Source organism: Antechinus flavipes, chromosome 1 (genome assembly GCF_016432865.1).
Source record: "Antechinus flavipes isolate AdamAnt ecotype Samford, QLD, Australia chromosome 1, AdamAnt_v2, whole genome shotgun sequence".
In the NCBI taxonomy this organism is placed as follows: Eukaryota; Metazoa; Chordata; class Mammalia; order Dasyuromorphia; family Dasyuridae; genus Antechinus; species Antechinus flavipes.
In genome coordinates this window covers 659214960-659241027 of record NC_067398.1, presented here as the reverse complement: position 1 = coordinate 659241027, position 26068 = coordinate 659214960, and the positions used below count along the sequence as shown (strand labels likewise).

Genomic DNA, 26068 nt, shown 5'->3' with positions numbered 1-26068 from the left:
TCGAATGCTATTTTTGCCAGGGCTTATTTTGAATTGAGTTTTAAATGAATGGGTCAAAAGGATGGTGTTTTGAGAAATCTCCTTAGGTGTACAAAGGCCTCAAGATGAGGTTCAAAACAAGCATTTATGTGCTTACTATCTGCTATGTAAGCACTATTAAGCACTGGAGAAAAAAAAATATTCATGACATTTCCCCCATCTTCCCCCCTCCCCCCCAAAAAAATAGGCTGTGGTACCCATTTTCAGTTGGCACTGGAAGGTTTTGATGAGCACAATTTAGTCTGAGAAATGGATGTGTGGTAATCAAGAAAAAGATGGCCAGATACCAGTACTGGAAATGATTTTTATCATAAATACATTTTCAAGCACAACAGGCCCTTTCTAAATTAAATTGTTTACTAAACTATATATATATATATGAAACCACCATGAATGGGTTTCATTGGTTACCTAGCAGCATTAGTGATGCTAGTTTCTGTCCACATTGCTAACTTCTGGAATTTGGCTTAAGCTCCCCCACCCTTACAATTTCAAAGTTCATCGTTCTACAGTTTCCTCCTGAGCAAAGACGATGTCAAAGATTTCATTGTAGTGCTCCACAAAGTGGGTTTCCAACCCTTCGGTGATGAAGCTTGCAAGGTCATAGTAATCTTTCTTGTTTTCTGCAGGGAGGATGACACAGGTAACCCCTGCTCTTTTGGCCTACAAGGATAATGAACAAAATCAGAAATGAGGTTCTAATGGCAGCTGACATTTGTGTCTATTGTCCTAGACCCGACTGAGCAAAAAGATAGGAAAATTAATAAGATGCAGAGGGCCTTAAGTCTAAATACAATCCTTTAAATAGTGGGAAACCAGTGAAGGATTCTGAGTATGAGAAAAAACAAGCATGACTATTTCGCTTGACAGTACCAGCACTGTCTTCTCATTTTCCTCCCCAAAAGCCTTGGCATAATAGGGCATGGGGAAAGGGTAGGAGAAAAGAATAAGATGAACAAAAACTTGACAAACATGTCAAGTTTTTCTCACCCAACTCAATGTTAGGTGTTCTAACCCTACCATTAAGATCTTGGAACTGATTTCTCCCTCTTCTCCATAGGGCACTTGTACATAATGTGTTTAATAAGTGTTGAATGACTTCTTTGGGCTTTAATTCCATCATCTATTAAAAGAGGGTATACCTGTCTAAAGGCAGAAGACTAGGCCAGATGGCTTAAGAGAATCAATGCAATTTTTATGGGGTTTTTAAAAACCTTTGGCTCATAATCTTGCCACCTCCATCTCTGACTAGATAGTACAAGTAATATCCCCCATTTTACAAGTTCAGGAAAGGGAAGAGAGGTCATAAGAATTGGAACCAGAAATTGCTGAGTTCAGCAGTCTCTCAAGCACTTACGGCGATGGTTTTCTCCTTAATGCCTCCCACAGGAAGGATCTTGCCAGTGAGAGATACCTCTCCTGTCATGGCCACGTTCTGCCTAATGGGCTGGTTCATGGCCAAGGAGAGCAGTGCGGTGACAATGGTACAGCCTGCGCTGGGGCCATCCTTGGGGGTTGCCCCCTGTGAAGAAAAGGACAGGGGACTTAAGGGTTGGCCCAAAGTTGAGTTCCTTTCCCCAGCTATAAGTAAGCCATAAGTATAAGTTTCCCAGTATAAGATAAATTTAAGGGTTTGAGGACAAGAGGTGCTGAGGGTGAGTGGGCTTGTATGCTTACCTCAGGCACATGCAGGTGGAGGTGTGAGGCTAACAGGAAATCATTGGAAGGGTTTTTGCGCATTAAAAATGCTCTGGCAAATGTATAGGCAATCTTGGCACTTTCTTTCATGATTTCCCCTAGCTGACCTGTCACCTCTATGCTCCCATCTTTGCTGTCTTTATCCTTGGGGCGCCGTAGTGAGGTCTCAATGAACAAGGTAGAGCCTCCTAAGGTAGAAAAAGAGACCATTTCATCAGAGTCAGAACTAATTACTGCCAGTTAGGACAAGGCAGGCAGCTTAACTGTCCCCTCTTCCCCCTCTTGCACTCGAGACATCCAATGGCTTTCTCCTGCAGCTTGGTTTTGGACTTGATCTGCATAATTCAATAGTACAGGTAAAAATTCTAAAAAGCCGGCCTTCTTCAGGAATATAGATCCACTCAACCTGCAACAGGACTGAGCGCCACAACACTTGTCAAAGAGCTGCTTAGGTTCCATGGCCTGCCACACTCCATTCAAAGCAAGCACTTCCCCTCCTCCTTCCAATGAGTTCTATACTAGACCATAAGCATCATAAATAAGACTGCTCCCTTGCCTCTCCCTGGTCATGCTGTTCTGTAGCCTCAAAAACAGTTGTGATCCTCACCTCATTGCTTCAATTTCTATTCATTTTCTCTTCCAAGAAAACTTGCCCATTCACCCATCCCACTTCAGACTTCACATCAGCTCTTTCCACCACTGATGATAAGTATTATAATTTGTGCCTTAACCCCCTGGTACCTAAAGCTTCCCCAACTCCTGGCACAGCAATGGACACAACTGGTGTGTCACAGAAGGCCATTACCCATCAGTCCCATCTCTCCATATCTTACCCATGGCTGTCCATGCCAGACCCATGACCACGCCTGGTGGTGTCACATCATACATGCGCTCCACAGTGAAGATGGGCTTTCCTACAAAGTCCTGTAGGTTCTCTGGGGTTATTTCCACAAACTCCATCTCCCCACTGACTAGTTTGTAGGCAGATTTTCTTAACATCTGGGGAAAAGCAAGGGAGGGAGGAAGAATTTTACCAGTTGGCTTGATGCAGATTTGTTGGACTGGGATGCAAGGAGGGATAGTCCTCCCCTCAAGAAATTTGCCAGCTCTACCATTCTGTTCCACCCTCCCTCCCCCTCCCTTATCTCCACCTCATGCCCTGGTGCCCTCATGGAGGCAGTTCCTTCATGCTGGAATATTTAGATCATTTTCCCTCTGGTCATTCTGTCTACGGGTCAGCTCCAATCCCACCTCCACAAGGCCTTTTCTGATTCCTCAGACCCCCCGTCCGAGATAAGACACTGTTCTGTTTGTGCCTGGCACACAATAAAGGCTTAATCAACACTGGCTGAACTGAATGACCTCCAGGCTCACCTTTTCAACCTGCTTCTGCAAGTTTCGGACTCCACTCTCTCGACAATATTGTTTGATAAGAAGGGTCAACACGTCTGATGAGACTTTGGTCTTGCTTTCATCCAGACCACAAAGGATTCGGGCCTGAGGGACCAGGTAACGCTGAAAGGAAAACCAACTCATAAATTCAATGTATGTGTTAGAGGAATTAGAAAGGGAAAAGTCTTTCCATCTCTTCTGTTTTCTCCCCCATTTCACTGAACATTGATGCTGGTATCCTCAGTGCCCATAGTGCTACCTTCAAGTAGGTCACACACTCCAAGCCTGCTTCAGATATTCTGAAGAGAGTAATCACAAATGGTATCAGAGGGAGCAGTCTGGGACCCAGGTAAAAAGCTAAATGCCTCACATGAAACGAAAATTTTACATTCCTATGGTGCCTCTAACTTTCAGTAGCTCACACTTCAACATCTTTATTTTGTGTACAATGGCATAAAGTATTTCCATCTCACAGAGGCCAAAGAAGTGAGGGGACCTGCGCAAGCCAACAGTTACATGGGAAAGTATAGAAACTTAAATGCTGCCGCTCTAACTCCAGATTCAGTTTACTTTTCAGGACAGTGCAAAAAGTGACCAGCCACAATCTTCAATCCTCATGGAATACTTTTTTCAATGCTCCCACTTCACTGCTAATACAGAATCTGAAACCTCAGACAGGAACCTTAAGGAATATCTACTTTGACTTATAACTTAATAAATGAACCCTTTGTACAACCTTTCTGTTGGCTGAAAGGTTTTCCATTAGGGTGAGCCCACAACCTTGGGAAACAGTTTGTCCCACTTCTTGGTAGCTCTAAAACAAACAACTCGCATATAATTAACTGCAATATCTAGCAAGATGAAGAGGAAAAGGATACAAGGTGACAAGGGGTTAAATGAGGAAGAGGATCCTCAGAGGCCACTGGTGAAATGGATAGTGATCACAAAATTTCATGCATTTCCCTATACTGGAGGAACCAGACAACTGATAAGAGATGTACTCCTAGGAGGTCAGCATCCTGATTCCCAGGGCCCTAGGAAAAGGCCTAAGGAGGTGGGAGAGGGGGAAGACTATGGTTTTCACAATAGGATGGGCTGACAATAGAAAGAACAAGGCTCAGAACTTCTCACCTCTGCAATGGCAAGTTTCTCCTGGGCCACATAGCCAGAGACGTTGATCATCTCCATCCTGTCTCTCAGGGGCTCAGGGATGGTGTCTATAACATTGGCTGTGCAGATGAACAGAACCTGGAGAAAGACAGACGCATAAAGCAGATGGCCCCCTATACTAACCTAAGCAAGGCCATGGGTCCATCAGGACTTGGCCTGTGGTCTACGATTGAAATAAATAGGGGGGCAGCTAGGTGGCGCAGTGGAAAGAGCACCAGCCCTCAAGTCAGGAGGACCTGAACTCAAATCTATCCTCAGATACTTAACACTTAACTCTAATTGCCTCAGCAAAAAAAAAAAAAAAAAAAAAAGAAAAATAGGTACCTTGGAAAGATCCACTGGGACATCTAGATAGTGGTCCAGGAAGTTGGAGTTTTGCTCTGGATCTAGAAGCTCAAGCAATGCAGAAGAGGGGTCTCCCTGGTAGCCCCGCCCGATCTTATCTACCTGCAACACATTGTGGAAGACTGAGTTGATACCTTTTCCCACATCTGAGAAACAAACCCTATGATTTAGAACTAAAAGGAACACCAGAGTATCTAGCTTAAACTCCTTGATAGAGATGAGAACTCTGAAACTCAGACAGCTTAGAGACCAGGTGAATAAAGTAAGTGTTGGAACCTGGACACCACTTGTTTGCCTATTTCATACCCTCTTAACTGCCCCATCCCACTATCTTCCCTGCCGATTATGCACAGGGGCTTAAACCAGCTCCCTTCACTCTAAGAAGGAGAGCACTCCAAACAGTTCAAAGACTCCAAGACTGCTTTAGAATGAAGATAGTAGGGACAGGAAGCTTGTCAGCCTAGGATGGCACCCAGGACCTCACCCAAGTGAGAAACACTCCTCTCTATTGCCATACTTTGACCCCTATTTGACAAGAGGGGGAAATCTCTGTCCATAACTCTGCCAGCCTAGCTGATAAGCCAGACCAAGGTTCTAAGGCTACCTTTAGGCTGCAAATTACAACCTCGTTATAACTATCTGACACATGCTTTCTACCCCAAGGACTACCTGGATAACAAGTTCCCTATGACAAAACATGTGGGAAAGGCTGCCCAACATGTAAAGATGACCTCTTAAGAAATGATAAGGGGGAGAAAGGTTCTTTTCCAGGATCCTTAGAAAGTATCAGAGTTGTCTCTTAGTGAGGGACAACAGGGACTCAGAATGTAACCAAAATACTGATAGTAAGGTTACCACTGCAATTACCCACAGGCTTTGGACTTTGTCTAGTTACTTAGCAGAACCTAAACTAATGCAACCCCTAGGCATCTGGCTATTTTCACAGGCCCAATACATGTATTCTGAGTAGTTGGGATAGATGAGATAGAAAATGCTTTCCAAGAGAGGCAGACACACAACCTCATCGATTAGAATCAGGGGGTTTTCCGTCTTAGTCTTTTTCAGACACTGGATGATCTTCCCTGGCATGGCTCCAACATAAGTCCTCCTAGAGAAAAGAAGCCACAGCAAAGTTAAAATTTAAACAAAGCTTTGTTGAACTGAACTGAATTTCTGGGCAACATCAGCGAAATAGGTAAAGAGGAGCCCAAATGTGGCCCTCTTTTTAAACATTTCAAAGAACCATTTAATATACAAAATAGGTTAAAACAAATGTTTCCAACATTAACCATTTAACTTCTTAGCTATTAGAGGTCTATGACTGAAGAAAAGTTTAAATTTATGGTTCTCTGCCATTAAATAGGAGAGTTCAGGTACAGAAATAACTGTGGAGTCAGGAGCCCCAAGTTCAAATCCTGGCTCCCAAATTAGTGTATGTGGGCAATGTCTTTAGCCTTTTTTGTACCCCAGTTTCTTCTTTGTAAATTTCTGCCTTTTAACTCATGGACTCCTAGGAAAAAAATGCTTAATAAATCTCAAAGCCTTTAAGCACATGAAATGATTGACATAGTGATAATGAAATCTTTTAAAATATAGCTGTGTGTACCACAGGATTCTCCTTTATGAAAAGACTTAAGAGATTTTTGGATGAGAGTTCATAAAAGATTTAATCAATTCTCATCCAAAGGTTAAGAGGACCTAAGACAAGTATCTCTTATGTAAATATACCTTTAACATACAATATCTTATTTCCCTCCAAAGAATTTTGCAAGATGAGCATTTTACAGAGGATCTCCATTTTATAGAGAAGAATGAGCCTTCAAAAAAAAACTTCAGGTCACAAGGCTGATAATGGGCAGCAGGGTAAATACAGATTTTCCCTTCCACTATACTGCCAAATTTAAAACTGAACCCATCCTTATTCTAGATGGGTAATAGCCGTATAAACAAGAATTGTTACAAAGTAGGATTTATCCCATTAAGTGATAGGACAGAGTAGTCTCAAGGTTCAGTTGTTTCAAGGACTTTGCCCTCAGCCATTTCATCAGTCAGTTGGGAAATTTCATCAAAGAGTTATTTACCACCATTGACTCAAAAGGCCATCTTATCAAACGAAAGGCCTTGGTTCTTTTGTCATAAATCAAGACAAGTCGGGACAAGCCTGACCTCCACAGTAATATTCTTTTTCCTCTATCCTCTTCAACTCCCTTTTCAGTTACTACTTCTTTGGGAGCAAAGAATGCCAGAGCTGGAAGGGACTTTAAAAGTCTACCTAGTTCAGAGATTCTTAATCTGCCTGAAGGTCAGTGAGGGAGGGAAGATAAACACACTTTTCTGGGCCCAGAGATGGGCATTTGGGGGACACAGGAACAGACTTTGGACAAATCACCTTCCCTTTCTGAATCACAGCTTCCTCCTCTATAAAATCAAAGTTAAAGAAGCAAGATGACCCTTCTGAGGCCTCAACAGGTGAGACACCACCATGTCTAATTCAATTATAACACCACAAATGCCATAAAGGTTCAAAGGTGGGGAATGGTCAGAGAAGACTTGCAGTAGAATATGGACAGATATAGATATAGATCCTTGGACAGGATCCTCTCTCTCAGCACCCTCATAGGACTCAGGCCATAGGGAGTTACCTGTGTCCCTTGATTTCTGCCACATCAGTCATGCCTCCGACACTGAACCGGAAATATTCTCTATTCAAAGCTTTTGCAATGGATCGAGCAATGCTTGTCTTGCCCACTCCTGGAGGACCATAGAAACAAAGGATCTTCCCTTGTGTAGATCCTCGGAGTTGGCTCACAGCGATAAATTCCTGAACACAGGAAGGAAGTATTATGGGTCAGGAATACTCAAACTTATAATACTACAACTAGCACCCCATCTCCCAAGATTGAAGCTATGGTTGAGAGCTTGTGATTATGGCTTAGGTCATATGCAACCAAGAGTACCCTGACTGCTTGACTCTCGACCTCCCTCCAGGATACCTTCCATGATATTCACTCCCTATACCGAGCACCTTTATCATACTATCTAGCATTAAGTTACATCTTATAGTAGTTTTTATTTTATATTCTTAGTATCTAACACACATTGCATGGTAGATGTTTAATAAATGCTTATTAACCAAATGAATGTTATCAATTGAAATATTTGTAAAAAGTGTTCAGCACACAACAGGTGTTATATAAATACTTATTCCCTTTCCTTCCCCTTATTAGTTGATGGGCTATATTTGTCTGACCACAGGAGAGGACAGTGGGACTCTCAACACTCTTAATATTGACATTTTGCTGTTATTAAGGCAGCTAGTGCAACTAATGACTTGAAATGTCTCTGCATTCCATTAAAACCTCCAGAATTTTTGTAAGGGAACTCTTGTCACACCGTACCCCCCCAGTTCTGTATCTGTAAACTGGATTTTTTTTTTAACCCAATGGACTTTACACATATCTCTATTAATTTCCACCTTGTGAGTTTTATCCAAATAATACATTAGTTAACCCTCCTGGATATCTGTCAAATATATTAAACAAGTCAGCTACTCTGTCATCCAAGTCCCTGATAACAATGTCTCAGACACTCTGTTGGTGGCCTCCCTCCAACCCACTGATGACAAAACAACTCTTTGGGTCTAATTACTCAATCAGGTATTGATCCACTTAACTGTACTATCTCCTTGTCCTCAAGGATGGGCATGAGAGACTATGTTAAATGTTTTGCTGAAATCCAGGTATACTAAGTCTATGTCCCTCTCCTTAGTTTAGTAACCCTGTTAAAAAAAAGAGAAGGAAATCAAGGCTCTAAAATGGAAGTCTGGTGTTGGTGTTACAGTAGGAGGCTGCAAAGAGAAGAAAAGAAGATCTTACCAAGATGCGTTTCTTTACATCCTCCATGCCATAATGATCTTCCTCTAAGACTTCCTTGGCTCTGGCCAGATCCAAATTCTCATCACTTTGTTTCCCCCAAGGTATGGAAGTCAACCAATCCAGGTAATTTCGGGTGACACTGAATAATATACATATCCAATCAATTAACTTTTGAGTCTAAACTAGAAGTACAGGATACTAAACACTCCTCTGGGCTCCTAACACCAACATTCTTCAAGAAAAGCCCTAACCAGATTAAAATGTACCCACAAATATTTAACAAAATAAACAAAAATACAATAGAAAACGTTAATGTGGTTATCAATATGAGTCTAAAGGTATTTTCAATTTGAATGTCTGAGAGTCCATGCCTTTGTACAGGCTGTCCCCCATGCCTTGAACTCTCTCCTTTCCTTAGCCTCTTAGAATCTGTTTCCTTCAAAGCTGAGCTTAAATGCTACATAAGATTATTACTGATCCTCTTACCAACACTCCCCCCACCCCCAAATGTATCTTTTATTTGGTTTTTGCGTGTCCTTCATTTGATATCATGTAAGCTCTTGGAGGAGAGATATTTTGTTTCTTTTTATCACTAATATAGTATATGGCAGCTGTGTAATAAAGGCTTGTTGATCTCTAGAATAAGAATGTTAGATACAAGTCAGTGGTTTTTCTCCAGTGGATGGGATATCTTTGGGTTAGGGTACAGGCTGTTTCTGGCCTAGGATTTTGAGTGGATCTAGGGTATTCTGCTTGTTGGCCAAAGAAAGTTTATGATGTATGAAAAAACTTCCTAAAAATTAGAAAAGTGTAAATTCCTTGCTCAGAACAAATGGCTCCTTATTGCTCCTAGGGTAAAAATACAGCTATCCCTTGCAAATCTTGAGGGTTAGGGACATAGTACCTCCACTATATGGAAAATGTGTGTAAAATTTTTTGACCTTCTCTTCGAACCAGAGAAGACATTTGAGTTTTTTCTTTTATGGGATGTTTACAATACCTTATTGTAAAATTTGGAGTGATATTATAAAATAATTTATTCATATTTAATATTTTGTGCACTTCTGATTTTCTGGGGTTTTCTGCAGCTTCTACAAAACTTCCCCACCAAATTTCCACTTAATTTCTTATGCCAACTTGGAATATATTGAAATCTTGATGGAAAAGTCATGATAGAAAGGATAACTGTCCACAACTGTGTCTGGCATTTATATCCCTTTACAATCTGATAATCTGTCTTCAAAATTGATTTCACATTACTTTCTCCCTCATATCCTTTATGCTTTGGATACATGGGTCTATGGCCCTTCTTGATTTGTTTCTCCAGTTGTCAGTGTCCCATGAATCCTAGAAATGGCTCATCTATGCTTCCCCAAAGTAAAATGTTAATAAGTTTCTTAAGGAAAGATATGATTCCATTTTCTGTCTTAGTGTCCCTACGACAATGCCTCAGGACACAGTATGCTCTCATGATAAAAGTATCAAATCCTTCCAAACCTACCTGCAACAAGTTTCAAATTTCTGCTCTTTCAATTCCTTCTGCTACTACCAGGAACAGGGGAAAAGTTGGGAAAAGATAGTACCTTTTTAACAGGTTTGCCCGCCTCTATCACCTCCTTGATACAATTTAGCCTTCATACTACTTACTACCAGAAGACCAGTTATTAGATATCTTCATAATATTGTGCCTCATATGTGGGGCTCTAGTCACTCTTAAGTTAAAAACATTTCAATGGCTCTTTATTTCTTAATAATTAAATGCCAATCTCTTTTCTGAGCAGTAAAAGACATTTACTCTTCTCATATCATACTCTCCAACTCCTTTTGGCAAATGAGGCTACTTTCTTTTCCTTGAAAACACCCTGTTACTTTCTCAGTCCTTAATTGTGTGTGTTCATCCTGCTCCTTATACGTGTACGTACGTGTGTGTGTGTGTGTGTGTGTGTGTGTGTGTGTGTGTGTGTGTGTGTGTATTTCCTCTCCTCTCTCAGATAGGAAGCAAGATAGTGTCCTGAAAGGTTTCCATTAGTAGAGACGAACTAGGGAGCCAGAAGCAGGTCACGCCTGCCCCCCTTCTCCAAGAGCCCCAAGACAGCCAGAAGCACCCATTCTAGTCCCAAGTCAGTAATAGTAATGTTAATTTTACACCACTTTCCTCAAAGCCAAGACATCATTCATTTGCTAAGTCTTCTCCCTCAGCTAGATTAAATAATTATTTTTTCAGACCATTTCCAATTTTTACATTGTGAGATTTTTTTTTAAAACAGTCAAAAAATGTAAGGTAAGGAAAGGGGAAAGTTAATTATAGGTAAAGCCCAAGTCATCCAAATATGTTTTTTTATAATAGGGGTCTTAACCTGGTATCTGTGAACTTATTTTAAAAAAATATTTTGATGACTGTATTTTGATATATTGGTTTCCTTTGTAATCTATGATTTTAAAATGTTATTCTGAGAAGTCCAAAGATTTTACCCAATTGTCAAAAAGGCCCAAGGCGAAAAAGATTAAGAACCCTTACCTTGGAGGACACCTGTTTCAAATAAATATAAATCACAACTATAATGTCCTCTCCCTGACCACCTCCAATGCCAGAAGTTTCACTACTATGGAGATTGCTTAATTCTATTTTTGGACATATGTATCACTAAAATTCAATCTTTTTGTCTCACTGGCTGTTGAATTCTGATCTAGGCTTGAAGTGAGTGAGCCCAGCTGTTCAATAAAGTGATCTAGGGAATGTATAGGTCTGGGTTGGCAGTAGCTAGTTCACTCAGTCCAAGTTCACCTCCTTGATGAGCCACCTGATTTGTTTTTCTGATAATGTAACTTTCCTAGAGATTAACAAAGAAAAAAAAAGAGAATTCACCAGTGTCACTTAGTCAAAGTGACTAAAGTCACAAAGTTAAACTACTTGAGGAAAGGAGTTGTGCCTGGGTTTGACTCTGCCCCAGCACCCCACAATTTAATGAAGATAATCACTACTTGGACTGAAGTTCCTAAAAGTTAAAACTTCTTTGGGAAGGGGATAAGGCTGGGGATCAGATGTATTACCATCCTCACTGGTTACTGCTCTGTCCCTTTGGGCCCTGGACACATCCAGAGAATTCCCTCAAAATTCTGGGGGGTTCTGTAGATATTGGGGGGTTCTGAATAGTGGGGTGTTTTGCTTATCATAAAGTCAGACTTTCCCTCTGATGAGGTAGTCATATAATTAACATTCAGGCATGACGCACAGTGCTATAAGGTGTCCTTGAAATTTCAAAGGAGATAACTGATTTCTCTTTTGCCTCCCAAGGACAGTGGACAAAAGACACCAAATTTAACTCTCAGCAATCCTAAATCCGAAGGTTAGAATTACTTTGCTTACTACCAAGGTTTGGGATTGGTACTTTTGGCTATGAGAAGGGTCCTATGGACATTAAGACTTTTGCCCTGGGATGCTGAAGTGCCCCCAAAGTCTTGGATTTTAAGGTCCATGTTTTAGACTCACCTGTTAAGCAATTTGGCCATTTCAAGGTTATCACAAGCCTAGCAAAGACTGTGACTGCACTTTTGCCAAGATAATTACCAAAGGCCAGGGGAAACTCACTACATCTTGCTGTGTGTTTGGGCTGACATAGCAGCTGCCACACATATAAACTGATATAATTATTAATCAGTCAACTCCAGATCGACTTTTTTCCTATAATACTTTCCTTCATTTTACCCAGGGTATTATTCAAATGGCAAGTTATCTCTTTCTGCTAAATTTCTGGGAGAAACTATCTCCCCACCCTCCTGGAATTATGAAACCCTTGGTTATGTTACTAACTTGAACTCTGAGGAATGATTGTCCAACAAGCCCAATTTGCTCAGCTCCTCATCAATCACATCCATGACATGCTTGGGAACAGTGAGTTCCTTTAAACGTTCTCGGAATTTCTCCTCAATGGCATCCTTGTCTTCCTTCTCCAGGCCCAACTCTTTCTTGATAATTTTAAGCTGCTCTTGTAGAAGGTACTTGCGATGAGTTTGCTTGATCTTCTCTTCTACCTACAACAGACAATAGCTGACCTTTGGGTAACATGGTAGGAAGGCATCGGATAGAACATCAGGCCACATGCAGACACCATGAACTCCTCTTCTCATAGTTAATAGCTCATCCAATACTTAGTGCCTCCTTACTGAGAAATTGTTCCTCAGATTCTAACTCTCCCATGATTTCCCCATTCTACTGTCAGAAAAAAGAAGACCACTGGCCAGAATCTTCTAAAGCCACTATCTCCATCATGGCTTTTTCTAAGGATGCTCAGACAGGTATGAGACAAATTACAACCAGCACACGGCTATATCACCATGCAGCCTAGGCTGATAACCTTCAACTTCAAACGTTGCTATTATAACACTAAAATTAATCCTTTAAACAGTTTTTTTGGCCTCTTCTCTTTATCTTTTTCTTACCCACTGTCTCTGAAATATCTTCCTATGATACCTCATCCTAATATCAGTGATCCTGTACTCTTGAAAACCACATGATAGTTGAAAGCCAATATGGTTCTAATTATCCAAAGGCCAGCCTAGCTTGGACTGAAAGAGCTCTTCACCAGAAACTTGGCCACAGCAGCTCAACTCCAATTTATGCTGATAAGGTAGAAATGCCCACCCTGATAAAACCAGGTGCCATTCCTCTCTCAAGGTGCTAAGCAATTTAAAAAGCACTTTTCTGTATTTTGTATTTTCTTGTACTTTTGTATTTTCTTTGTAGTTTCAGGCCCAATATCCAAGTTTGGGGAAGAGATTGCAGGTGAAGAGGAAAATAAATTACTATCACAAAGCTTTTGGGTGTGGGGTTATATATTAAAGAAGAGACCAAACAGAAACTAGAGAAAACTGAGCTCTTCTTGCTTGATGTTTCAGCCTTGGGGGAAGAAGAGATGCAAGCTGGCTTGGATTACTGTCATAGGGCCAGTCACTGATTTGTAGGACCTTTCTCTGGAAAGTCCAGTTTTTCCAAGTACCACTCTTTATTTGGGATTCCCTCCAGTCTTTGTTTGTTTCCTTCTGGAGGCCAGAGAAGCTAAATGGCTTCAGAGTTGGGCTTTTTTGTACACGAATTTCTGTAAAAAATTCCCATTCAGAGGGAAGCACCACACACTCATTACAACAAAGGTGCTCCTCAGTCTTGCAAGAGAAAGGGACCCACAGGCAAAAAAAAAATGTTTTTGGCAGCTCTTTTGTGTAGTGGCAAAAAACTGGAAACTGAGTCTATGCCCATTAATTGGAGAATGGCTGAATAAGTTATGGCATATGAATATTACGGAATAGTATTGTTCTATAAGAAATAATCAGGAGGATGATTTCAGAGAAGTCTGGAGAGATTTACATGAATTGATGCTAAATGAGGTAAGTAGAATAAGGAGAACATTGTACACAGCAATAACAAAATCATACAATGATCAATTTTGAGGGATATGTCTCTTCTCAATAATGAGATGATTAAGGCCAATTCCAATGATATTATGATGAAGTGAGCCATTTGCACTCAGAGAGATAACTGTGGCAATTAAGTGTGGAATACAAAGTAGTATTTTCACTTTTTGTTGTTTGCATTTTTTCTTTTTCATTTTTTTCCTTTTTGAAATGTTATTTCTTGTGTAGCATAATTATGGAAATATCTATAGAAGAATTGCATATATATTTAGTTATCTGCCATCTAGGAAAGAGGGTATGGGGAAAGAAGGGAAAAAATTTGAAACAAAGTTACGCAAGGATGAATGTTGAAAATTATCCATGCATGTGTTTTCAAAATAAAAATCTTTAATACAAATAAATAAATAAAATAAAGTCAGTCTTGCCCCTCTCCTCACATAGTCATTTGCTTGGATACCATGTTTACAAGTGAGGCCTCCTTCTCTCTAGTCTATCTTCCAAAACTACTATAGGTTCATTCCCAATGCACACGTCTTATATGTCACATTACTGGAACAATCTCTCACTGTCTTTTTAAAGTTATTTTTCAGAATTTAAAAAATATTTTCATTTTAATGGCTAAGAGAGTGTTGAGTCTTATTTGCAGAAGTCCCTCAGCTTTCCTTTAAAATTATTTCCCAAGAATAGGTTCTAGAAAAAGGCCTTACCTCTCGGCCCAGACGCTGTTGCAGTTTGCTCAACTCAAATTCCTTCTTGAGGAGAGAGAGGGCCTTGTAAAGTCGCTTTGGAATCTGTCAATAAGGAGCAAAAAAAAAAAAAAAATCAAACCAATTTTCAAAATCTCACCTATACCAAGTAACAGCAGAGGGTGATGATTTCCCTATTCCAAGATGGAAAAATCAAAACTGCCAAAAGATTTCCAGGTTCACTCATTAAGTGCAGTATGCTGGTATAGAGTGGCCTGATAATGTTGAAGGGAAGCATCTTGGTCATAGGGAACCTAAGGAACCTAATCAGACTGCGAACGTCTGGAAGCTTAGGAACGGCATCTGGTCCTCTATTCCTCCCATCACAGAGGGCAGAATCAAGTGTTGTTTCATTATAGCAACTCCCTCTTCTCCCAAGCAATCTCAAATCATGAATTTAGCAGGAAAGTTCTTAGGGGGATAGAGAGAGAGGAGTAGAAGATGGTAGGGATGGATGGAGTTTGAAGAGAAAGGGGCTAAGAAATACAGTGGAAAGAGCACTGGAGTCTGGGATTAAGTCTCAGCAATGATTCTTACTACATATAATTCCTTAACCTTTCTCAGTCTCAGTTTTCTCACCTGCAAAATGGAGTTTGCCAATACCCACATAGCTGCATCACAAGGTTATTGTAAATAAAGCACTTTATAAATCCTAAAGTGTTTTGTCATGTGTTTTATTCTTATAATTATTAGCAGTAGTAGACTGAAAGCTTAATATAACCAAAAGACAAGATATAGCAGCAAAAAACCAATGCAATCACAATTTTAGAAGTGGCAGGAAACTCAAGAGGATTCTAGTCCAATCTATATCTGAATAAGAACCTCATTTCTTGTATATCTAGCAAGTGATTTATTTAGTTTTTGCTTTAGTTCAAGGAATTCCAATACTCTTCTAAAGTGCCTCCTTCTATTTTTGACTTACTTTAATACTGTGAAGGCTCTTTTCCTTTGTCAGATCTAAACCAGCATTTTTCTAACTCCCCTCAATTTCTTGGCCTGTGTCACGAAAATCATAAGCACAAACATAGGATGAGGGCATAGGGAATTAGAGAAGGCACTTCCAAACAACAGATCTTGTAAAAAAGACGTAGGAGTTTGTTGCCTCCATGAATCAACACTTGTGAGCAATTCTAAATCTTAATGTCCTCCTTTCCAAATAGACCAAGGATCTGCATTTCATCAGAATGACTTCAGGGGAAGAGGAAGAGAGAACAAGGGAATGAGCACTGGTCAGTGATTTTTTTCAAGGGAAATCATGCTTCATATGATAATTAGACAAGATAACCTCATGTTTGACACAACTCAGATTCTAAAATATGTCCCAATAAGCTACCGATCTGATTTCCCAATTGCTTTATGTGTGAATCTTATCTCCCCCAAAAGACCATGAGAGCCTGGAAGACAGGGTCTGAGCCTCAGACTTCTTTGTATTCACTCCCATCTCTCACCTCAAAGATTAGCACAAAGCAGATAAGCTCAGTACTTAAACTTGTTCCATATATTGAACTGAAACACAAATATTACATGTATAAAACCATGTCTCATGCACTCTGCAGGAGGCATATCCAGAATGAGGAAATCCATCTTATTTGCTTCAGGAGGCAGATATGTCTTATATAGAGGAGATAGGTGCAAATAGTGAGCTTTTTCAGAGACCAAACTCACATTTGTTTCTTCCAGAACATCTTGTAGCTCCTGAGACTCAGCTCCTGTCAGTGCTGCCCCCATGTCACTCAGGTAGATGGGATTGTCCACAACTCTCTGCCCAGCCTGCATCATCTGAAGAACAGATTCTCTGAAAGAAATAAGCAGAATTTAGATTCAAATGCAAGTGACATTCTGTACTTTGGGCTGTCCCAAGAGCAATCAAGTAAAAAACACTTATTAAGTGCCTATTGTGTACCACGCACTGTGCTAAGTAGTAGGAATATAAAGAAAAACAAAAAGTCATTTCTGTCCTCATGGAGCTTACATTCTGACAGGGGACACAATGTATACAACATATAAAATACAGAGTGAAAGAAGGTAACCATAGAAGCTCAATTATACAGCTGGTCCCCGAGAATCCTCCTCTCTGTCCCCATGCAGCAACTTATTTTCTCATTCAAGATTGGTCTTATCTTTATTTTAGTCCAATTTCATGTGTATAAAAATGTTGCCTCATCTCTACCTCATCTATTAAAGGGGCTGGCCTCTTGGGCTGCTGGTCAGGCTAAATAGGATAATAATGAAGTAAGGTTCTATAATTACAGTGTGGGAACCACTTCCATATAGACCATAACTTCTGTTGTTTTTAATAAATATCTTCTTTAACTGCTGTGGTCAAACAAAAATCATTACCTGGTACCTACCTGTGAGTTTTGAATTTCTAGTCTTCAAAAATCTGACATAGTTCATCACCGAACCTGTTAACTCAGACTTTCAAGATAGAATCTATGATAATTTACCAACATAGCCTAAGAGAAACTAAAGTTCTCATCAAGAGTAAAGAGTAAAGAGCCTTTCCATCAAGAATAAAAAAACTAATGGAGGAATTCCACAATAATATAGATTGCTTTATCTGGAATTATACCCCAAAAGTTATCAAATTGTGCATACCCTTTGATCCAGCAGTGTTTCTATTGAGTTTATATCCCAAAAAAATACTAAAGAAGGGAAAGGGACCTGTATGTGCCAAAATGTTTGTAGCAGCCCTGTTTGTAGTGGCCAGAAACTGGAAAATGAATGGATGCCCATCAATTGAAGAATGGCTGGGTAAATTGTGGTATATGAATGTTATGGAATATTATTGTTCTGTAAGAAATGACCAGCAGGATGAATACAGAGAGGACTGGCGAGACTTACATGAACTGATGTTAAGTGAAATGAGCAGAACCAGGAGATCATTATACACTTCAACAACGATATTGTATGAGGACATATTTTGATGGAAGTGGATTTCTTTGACAAAGAGACCTAACTGAGTTTTAATTGATAAATGATGGACAGAAGCAGCTACACCCAAAGAAAGAACACTGGGAAACAAATGTGAACTATCTGCATTTTTGTTTTTCTTCCCGGGTTATTTATACCTTCTGAATCCAATTATGCAAACATATATTGTATCTAGGATATACTGCAACATATCTAACATATATATATGGCAAGGACTGCTTGCCATCTAGGGGAGGGGGTGGAGGGAGGGAGGGGAAAAATCGGAACAGAAACGAGTACAAGGGATAATGTTGTAAAAAAATTACCCTGGCATGGATTCTGTCAATACAATGTAATTATTAAATAAAAATTTAAAAAATATATATATAGATTGCTTTAAAAGAGACAAAGACAAGACTTAGCTACCCTAAGCCCAGCCCTCCAGGCAGAACCACTTCTTAGCACTTTGGTCTCATATTATGGAGTTGTAGGGTTTTTTTTTTTGGTTGTTATTTTTTGTTTTTACCAAAAAAGAACTCTTAAAAGTCATTTTTCAGAAAGTCAGGAACTCCATAAAGCCACAGAAATGAAATCCCAACCCAAACAATCAGACTTGTGCAAGCTCTTTAGTAGAGTTTACAGATGGTAAAGAGGCTGACAAACTTTGAGATGGGACAGAAAAGAAAAATGAAATCAAGAAAGGGTCTAGGTAACATACCTATAGAGGGGATTCAAAGCAATGATATCCCGAATTGTCTTCACAATTTCTGCAGTAAGAGCCTGTCAAAGGAAACATTCCTAGATCAGAAATCTGAAGTTATCCTCCCATTGGAGATAGTTTTCTACTCTGAAAGTAGTGCTCTAATTTCACACAATGCCCCACTGGTTAGGCAACTTGACTGAGAACAAGAAGCAGAGTTCTTGAATTTATTAGCAAAGGGCTACAACACATTAAAATGCAAAAATTTAAACATCAGCTTGAGTAGAGGATCTTCATATGTGTCTAACCATATTTCAGGTTTAAAACAAAACCTCACCATCTTTAATCATAGCATCAATGTAATTTAATCCACTGAACAGTAGAACTGGAAGAATTTCTCTTACTCTCTGATTTTACTGAGATAATTTTGGCCCAGAGAAGGAAGGAATTTGCCTCATGTTATATAGTTTAAGTCAAAGAAATGGAATTCTGGATGTAGTTCTTTTTCTTCCTTTACTTCTACTCAGTAAATTTTTTTTCTCCAGGGTATCACATAAAATTCTAAAAATCCACACAACAAAGGGTCAATTCTCAGCATTGTGTTCTCTCTCTCTCTCTCTCCCGCAAGTCAACTAGAGGTTGACAAAATTAATCAGGTATACCCAATCTGCTCTTGCATTCTATCTCCTTCCCAATACTTCTTATCTCTCCAACACATGCATACTATATTTTCACACTTAGCTTGCCCCATATGGGTAGGGATACTGTCTTATTTCTGTGTAGCCTAGGGCCTGAAACAGCATTTGTATATAGAAGCTTTAAAAATGCTTATATAATTAAAAGAAATTGCTCTCCCAGATGGAAGCCAAAAAGTCCTTGGCCAGAGACAGTAACCTGGGGACAAGTTGAAACATTGTTTCCTCAATTCCAACTTCAAGGCAAAAGAGCATAAGACACAACACGGAGGAAAAGGCTCTGAAGATTTAACTACACATGTCATGTGAGCATGCACTACACATGCACTACACTCAGGTTATTTTGATGCTACGTGTAAGACTCTTTGGGACACAAAGAAAGGATGCTGGAGAAATGGGTCCTGGACTTACTTTCACTTCCTCAGTAACTTGGAAGTCCTCATGAACTACATTTTCCACTTCTACCATGAGTACTTCATCTGGAGAACTGGTGGCAGGTTCTATCACCAACTCCACCACTTGGTCCTTGGCACCTTGTTCTTCCTCAGCCTCTTTTTTGGCTCGCTTGGGTTTTCTTCTCGTTTTTTGTTTATTTTCAAGTTCCAGTTCTTCAGGTTCCACATCTAGTTGTTTGTTTATGCGAATCCTGTAGGAAAACCACACCACAGAGATGTGTTAAGTTCAATGGGTAAGCCAATTCAATCACATTTATAACAGAACAGGTTCCCATTTCTTCTCTCTAAAGATTAAAATGGTCAAAGATTTTCTACTGAATTTTAGGATACATTGAACCAAATTATGGTTACAATGCCGACACTAGAATGAGATTTCAAAAATACAAATTCTGTGAAATTGACCCTAGGCACAAAAAAATGTAAAAATTATTAGAGGAAATAGGATTTATAGGAAGATATGAAGATAAGGTAAACCCATTCTCCTCTATACCATTTTTTGTTGCCTAAGGCCACCAGTCTCTGGGAATCTCACACTCGTATGAGATGTATGAGAAATGAGGTTATTCCAAAGTTGGTTATTGCAAAGTTTCTTCATTAGCCAAGCATGTCAAGAACTATACCACTTTAATACACAAGTAATTTAATTGAATTCCATGAGGACAATAATTATTATTTTCAAACTACCAAGCCCAATGCCCTACATGTAGAAGGCCCTAATAAATGGGTACTTAATCATTGATTTATGTACTCTTATCAACATATGACAATAATATTAAGCAATACTATATGCAGCAAGAAGGAAAATGCAAAATCCTAAATACAGAGGGAAATGCAAAATTAAGTTCCTGTTTTTAAGGAGCTCATACTCTAGTAATGGAGAAAAATCACCGATATAGATATAATAATCATAAAGGTGCGTTTCAGTGTTACAAAACAAATAATATCTGAAGGCTGATGTCAAGAGAAGTCAGAAGATTTCATAGAGGAGTTCAACTTGACTAAAGCATAAAATACTTTTAAATGAGTCATACAAGATAAGGCTTGAAAGGTAAGAGTGGGAAATGGCCTTGAATGGGAAACAAAGATACACAAACTTTTTAGGTCTTGAGTCATTTAAGATTTTTAAGCAGAGAAATTTACAAGCTCAGAACTATATAAAAGAAAGATTAGTCTGACAGTAGATCACAGGATAGTTTAGTAGAAGGTCAGAAGGGTAAAGTTTCAAGTCTATGATAATGTAATGGTCTAATACAGAGTCTAGTCTAGGGGAAGTGGGAAAAGAGAGGGGAAAGGAGTGAGGTTGGGGAGACAATCAATAGTGAGTTAGTAAGTAATTATTAAGGGCCTATGTGCTAGACACAGTACTAAGCACTGAAGATATTAAATACAAAAGACACTTCTTGCTCTCAAAAGACTCACAATCTAATGAAGGAGACAACAAACATATGTAAGTACAAATGAAACTACATACAGGACAAATAGGAAAAAATTAACAGAGGGAAGTACTAGAATTAAAGAAGGGTTGGGAACGACTTCCTGAAAATAGAATTATAGTTAGGACATAAAAAGAAACCAGGGAAATCTGTTGAGGATCAAGAGGAAGCGCATCCTAGATACTGGAGATAGTTAAGAGAAAATATGCAGTGTTGAGACTTAGGAACTGTCCACTTAAGTAAATTAGAGTCAGAAATAACCCCAAGGTCACAAACAAGGGAATCTGGGTGAATAGCAATGCTACAGAGAGAGGTAGAAGAACAGGCTTAGGAAGAAAAATAATGAAAAGAATTAATTCCTTCCCTCCCCCTTCTGCCTCTAGCTCTGTACAAATGGATTTGAATATATTGCATCAAACCAGAAAAGATGCTAACATTTTAGTGGTTAGAGGCAAGGTAATAGCACTTATCAAACCCTGATCGAACAGTTTCCCTAGTATAATTCTACCAATGTCTGAGCCTGACCCACATACCTTCTGTGTCCCATGACTATCATACGCAACTTGTCACCGAGGTCCTGCATTTCATGAATCTGGACAAAAGTTCCTGTGTGGTAAATTTCATTCAGGTTCTCAACCACATCAGACTCATTGCTAGGGGGGAAGGGAAAAAAATGATTTCAGGGTATCCCTTCAATATCTTATCCAGACTGGATAAGGAGAGAGGATTGTTAAATCAGAATGACTAAAGCAATGACTTTGTTTATTGACTAGTAAATACTAAGAAAACATCAAGACTAAGAATTACATTTATTCACAAATCCTTTTTAGTTCTGTTGTGCCTAAGAGAACTTCCCATCTTAAAAGGACATGACCAGCGTTCCATTATAAACAAAAAGATATTTACCAAGTACTGGCTCCTCCAAACACCTACTGTGATAAAAATGCTAATGTGATGTTTTTGGTCCTACATGACTTAATAGGTGAAGGACCAAGATGGCACAAAATTTAAGATTCCCAATTCCCAGTCAAACAATCCATAGAACCCCAGCTTTTTAAACTGTGATTCATGACCCCATATAAGATCTTCTAACAATGTGGGGTCACAAAATTACGATTTATAATCAGTAAATGCTTATAATTTTGTATACCTATCTATTCAAGGTCATGTAAAATTTCTCAGGCAAAAAGGGGTCATGAGTGAAAAAAAGGTTTAAAAAGTCATGCATTAGGCTATGCCATTTTTATAATGCTATTGGAAAGAATCTTCTAATTAAATTTCCTTGAAATTAAGATAAATGTAGACATTATGTATACTATATTTTATAGCAATCCTATGGATGCACATTTTTTAAATCTCCAAGTATTTTATTTTGAACATTTAAAAATTTATCCTCAGTTTCTTTCTTTCCACTCCAACAACATGGTAACAATGAATCACCATGAGTTACTGAATACCAAGAATCTGAAGAAATCACAGTGTTTTAGGACTAGATTCTTAACTCTTATTATCATCTGTATCCTGCAGCAAGTCATTTTCTTGAAGGTCTTTTACACCAGGGATATTAACACACATAACAGTCATAAAAGGAGTTTTTCATTTCAGGATAATTACTAAAGGAATTGAATCAAATGCCACTTACTTGTCATCTCTCTTGAGAAAGACACCGGCATATGGCTGGGCAAGGCGAACTTTCCTTCTTAGCAGCTCAACCAACTTCTTATTTTTAACCTAGCATGACAATAACCTCAAGGTGAAATACAGGGAAAGGTTCTCTAGCTACACAGTTTGACAGCATCCTTAGCATCATAAAAAGATTAATAAGAGGTGCAATGGTTTTTCTATGTACAGGTTTCTTGAAATAAGTTTGAAAAGACAGGAAAAAATGTTTTTTTTTTTTTTTTGCCTTTTTAAACAAAAAGTCAAAGAAGAAGTAAGGTTTGTGGCAAAATGATTTATAAGGGACAAAATTTAATAGATTACAAATCTAATCCTAGTTTTTTCCCCTCAGTTGTTGCAATCAATAGACCATGGAACACAAATAGGATGATGTCAGTTTTTTCCAAGATTTGCCTATATTCTAACTTACTGCTATAAACTAGAGGACTGACTCATTCTTGGTGAGGCTTCAATAAATAAATGATAATGACCTTCCTGTAGCTTTCTTAAGAAAAGAATGACATGGTAGGGAAGGGTTATACTTTTATGTATATCGTAGTTTCTTTCAAGTTGTAGTTATTTTGCAGAGTTTAGTTTTCAATCTGCCCAAAGAGGAAGAGTCAGGGAGATAGATATCCTGGAAGGAGGATAGCAAACAAACAATTCAAACCCTAGAGTCAAGAACCATGAACAGAAAGAGTAGTTGAGCTAAAAATAAATGGAGAATTCCTTTAATTTTGTCAGCAAATGGGAAAACTCCTCTGCTCTAATTCATTCCCTGCTTCTTTCTCCTGTGTTAATTGCTAACTGGAGAGGGAGGGGGAGTCTTAGTTAAAACCCCTCTGTTGTCAGTAGTTTCTAATTTCTCTTCCCCTTTAATATGTTTAGGTTTTAAAATAGCCAGTTTTAGGAGCGGTTTGATTAACTATCATTTATATAGCCTTCGCTCCCCCTCCCAGCAAGAGGAAAAAACCCAGCTAATCAAAAGCAATCAACAAAACATGATATGTGATATTCTATGTGATATTCTATAACAATGGCCCCCATTTCCGCAAAGGGAAATGCTTTTTCAATTCAATCTTTTGGAGTCAAGCCTGGTTATGATTAAACAACAAAACATTTTATTTACATTTCCATACTTTTACATACATAATCTCACTTATAAGGTAGGTAGTACAAATATTACTTCAAGGAACTACAATTTCACCAGCGTGAACACACTATTTCCATGACTGCAACCCTTGTACAATTTTATAAGACACTTTCTCCAATTGAAATTCAGGCTGAAAAAATTCGGCTGATTGTCTACATAGACTACCAGGCCCAAATGTGAAACTTTTCCAATTAGGTAGAATGAGTTTTCAAATGCTCACAATCCACTAAATGAGTCCAAACCCAAGCCACACAACAGAGTGGGTTCTTTAGTACAACCATTAATCCCATTTCCCAGATAAGAAAGCAGCTACATTTTAAGTAAAGACTCAAGTGTAGAGCCAGTATTTGAATTCACACTTGCTGACTCCCAAGTCCAGTGTTCTCTAACTGCAGGTAAGCTTTGCATTCAGTGTTTGTGACTGGCTCCTATACACTCCTCAGTCTAGACTATAACTTGATCATCTCAAACCTCAGATTTCTGGGTCAAGATGGCTTAATTAGAAACAAAGCCTGACAAGGTTACCTGGTAGTTTAACTAAAGATACTAAGGGTAGGTAAGGCTCTGGAGAGACAATGGAAAGTTTGGTGAGATATCCAAGAACAAATTTACTATTGAAAAAATCAAAATGGGAACTCCAAGGCAGAAGTGTGCAACAGACTATCCAAGGGTTCATGTTCATATATTTGGGGGGAAATTTTCTTTATTGGTATACTGGAGCAGGGAGGACACAGGTCATTTATGTGCAATCAGCAAGTAAAGGGGAAAGGAAGAATAAGATTTAGCTACCTGACAAGAATTTCCTCCATTTTGCCCAGCCTCCTCTAACCCCTATTGAAATTTAATATTTTTTCTTTCAGAGCTATCCTGGATGTTTATTTTATCCCTATCTGTCAAGACTTGATGGGGATAGAAGAAAAAAGGAGAAATCCATGCAACCTGCTCTAACATCCATTAAGAACAGCACAGCCAAAAGAGACTCCTATTAAAGTTTCTCACAGCAAGAGATGGTCTCTTATAAAAATAGAAGGCTGAACTGGAAAGATCATCAGAGATCATGATTGACCCCCTCATGATACCAAACTCCTAACAACAATGATTTCTCCAAGGTCACAGGGTCATCCAGTGATAGACCTAGGACAAAACTAATTTTCTGCCTTTCCATTCCAGGGAGATTTGCAAGCATAGTCCAATTTGCTTCTTTTCCAAGTGGGGAAAGTGAAAGCAGTGGGAGAAAGGACCTGCGGTTGGGTGTTTGCCTGAACTATTTGCATTTTAGCAGACCCCAGTGGCCTTGAGCAAGCCTTCCCCTGGTCTGGGTCCCTTTAGATTAGGTTTGAATAAAGACAGTTGAGAGGTAAAGGAAAGAACACAGGATCAGGCGTCGATACACCTGGACCGAACTTCTGATTATGCATCTACCATGTTTTTGGGCAAAGGGCTTTCCTATTCTGGATATATTTTCCCCACCTTTAAAAGGAGGGAGTGGGTCTAGACAGCAACAACTAAAATTTAACACCACAATACGGTGTGCCCAGGCACCTTGCAATTCTTATTTCTCGACTCTCATAGCAATCTGGGAGATTGGCGCTACTTTTGTCTCTATTTTACATAGAAATAAACTGAGGCAGTCGAGGGTTACAAAGTGAATGAATTTAGTTGGTCTCTAAAGCCCCTTCCAGTTCCGACAATCTCGTTTCTGTGCTTACAGTGAGGGGACATTGAGTGTAGACCCTGACCTCACATTTCTAGAGAACTCAAACAGCTCTTTCCTTCTACCACCGGCTCGAAGGAAAGCAGCGGAAACGTCTTCCTCCAAAAAGGGCAGATACAGAGACCGAGGCCCCGAGAGGGCCGCCTGGTTCGGGAGAAGGGCGGGGTGGCCAGCGGGCCGCTCACCTCGATGATCTTAATGAAACGGGGGAACACGGGGTTGCGGGTGACAGCGATGAGCGGCAGATGAGGGAAGACGTCCGGAATCATCATGGGCGTGAGCGCCGTCATGACTGGGCCCTCGGAGCCTCCGCTCCCGGCCCCGCTGGCCCCAGCCCCATCCTCGGCGCCGTCCCTGGGGCTGTCGTCACCGCCATAGGCTCCGCCGCCCCGGCTGCCGGCCTCATCCCACAGCCCCCGCCACGCGCCCGCGCCACGCGACGCGGGTCCAGGGCCCGGCCCCCGGTCCCGTGCAGCCCAGGCCGGTGCCGCGCTGCTCGACAGCGGCCGCAGCACCGGCGGCCGGGTCACACGCAGTCCCCGCCCCCGCCCCCGTCCCCCAAGGTTAGCTAGTTGGGGAGACCGCGACCCAGATGCCAACACTAGGCGCCTCGCGGCTCCCCACAGGCGAACGTAGCCTGAAGCCGCCGCCATGCCCACCTCATTCTAAGGG

The 26068-nt window shown here is 39.9% G+C and overlaps 1 protein-coding gene across 1 annotated transcript; it reads right to left on the bottom strand.

Moving 5' to 3' along the window:
* Positions 1 to 329: 329 nt before the first annotated feature.
* On the bottom strand, positions 330 to 26049 carry LONP1 (lon peptidase 1, mitochondrial). The gene is made up of 18 exons (XM_051971798.1): positions 25582 to 26049; positions 22513 to 22601; positions 21404 to 21523; positions 19394 to 19628; positions 18306 to 18367; positions 16340 to 16469; positions 14636 to 14719; positions 12331 to 12551; positions 8520 to 8658; positions 7287 to 7465; positions 5665 to 5752; positions 4624 to 4746; positions 4261 to 4377; positions 3112 to 3252; positions 2571 to 2736; positions 1717 to 1925; positions 1397 to 1561; positions 330 to 702 (listed from the first exon to the last, which is right to left on the bottom strand). The coding sequence occupies exons 1-18, from the start codon at positions 26047 to 26049 to the stop codon at positions 538 to 540; spliced, it is 2901 nt and encodes a 966-aa protein (XP_051827758.1). The 3' UTR covers positions 330 to 537.
* Positions 26050 to 26068: the final 19 nt, after the last annotated feature.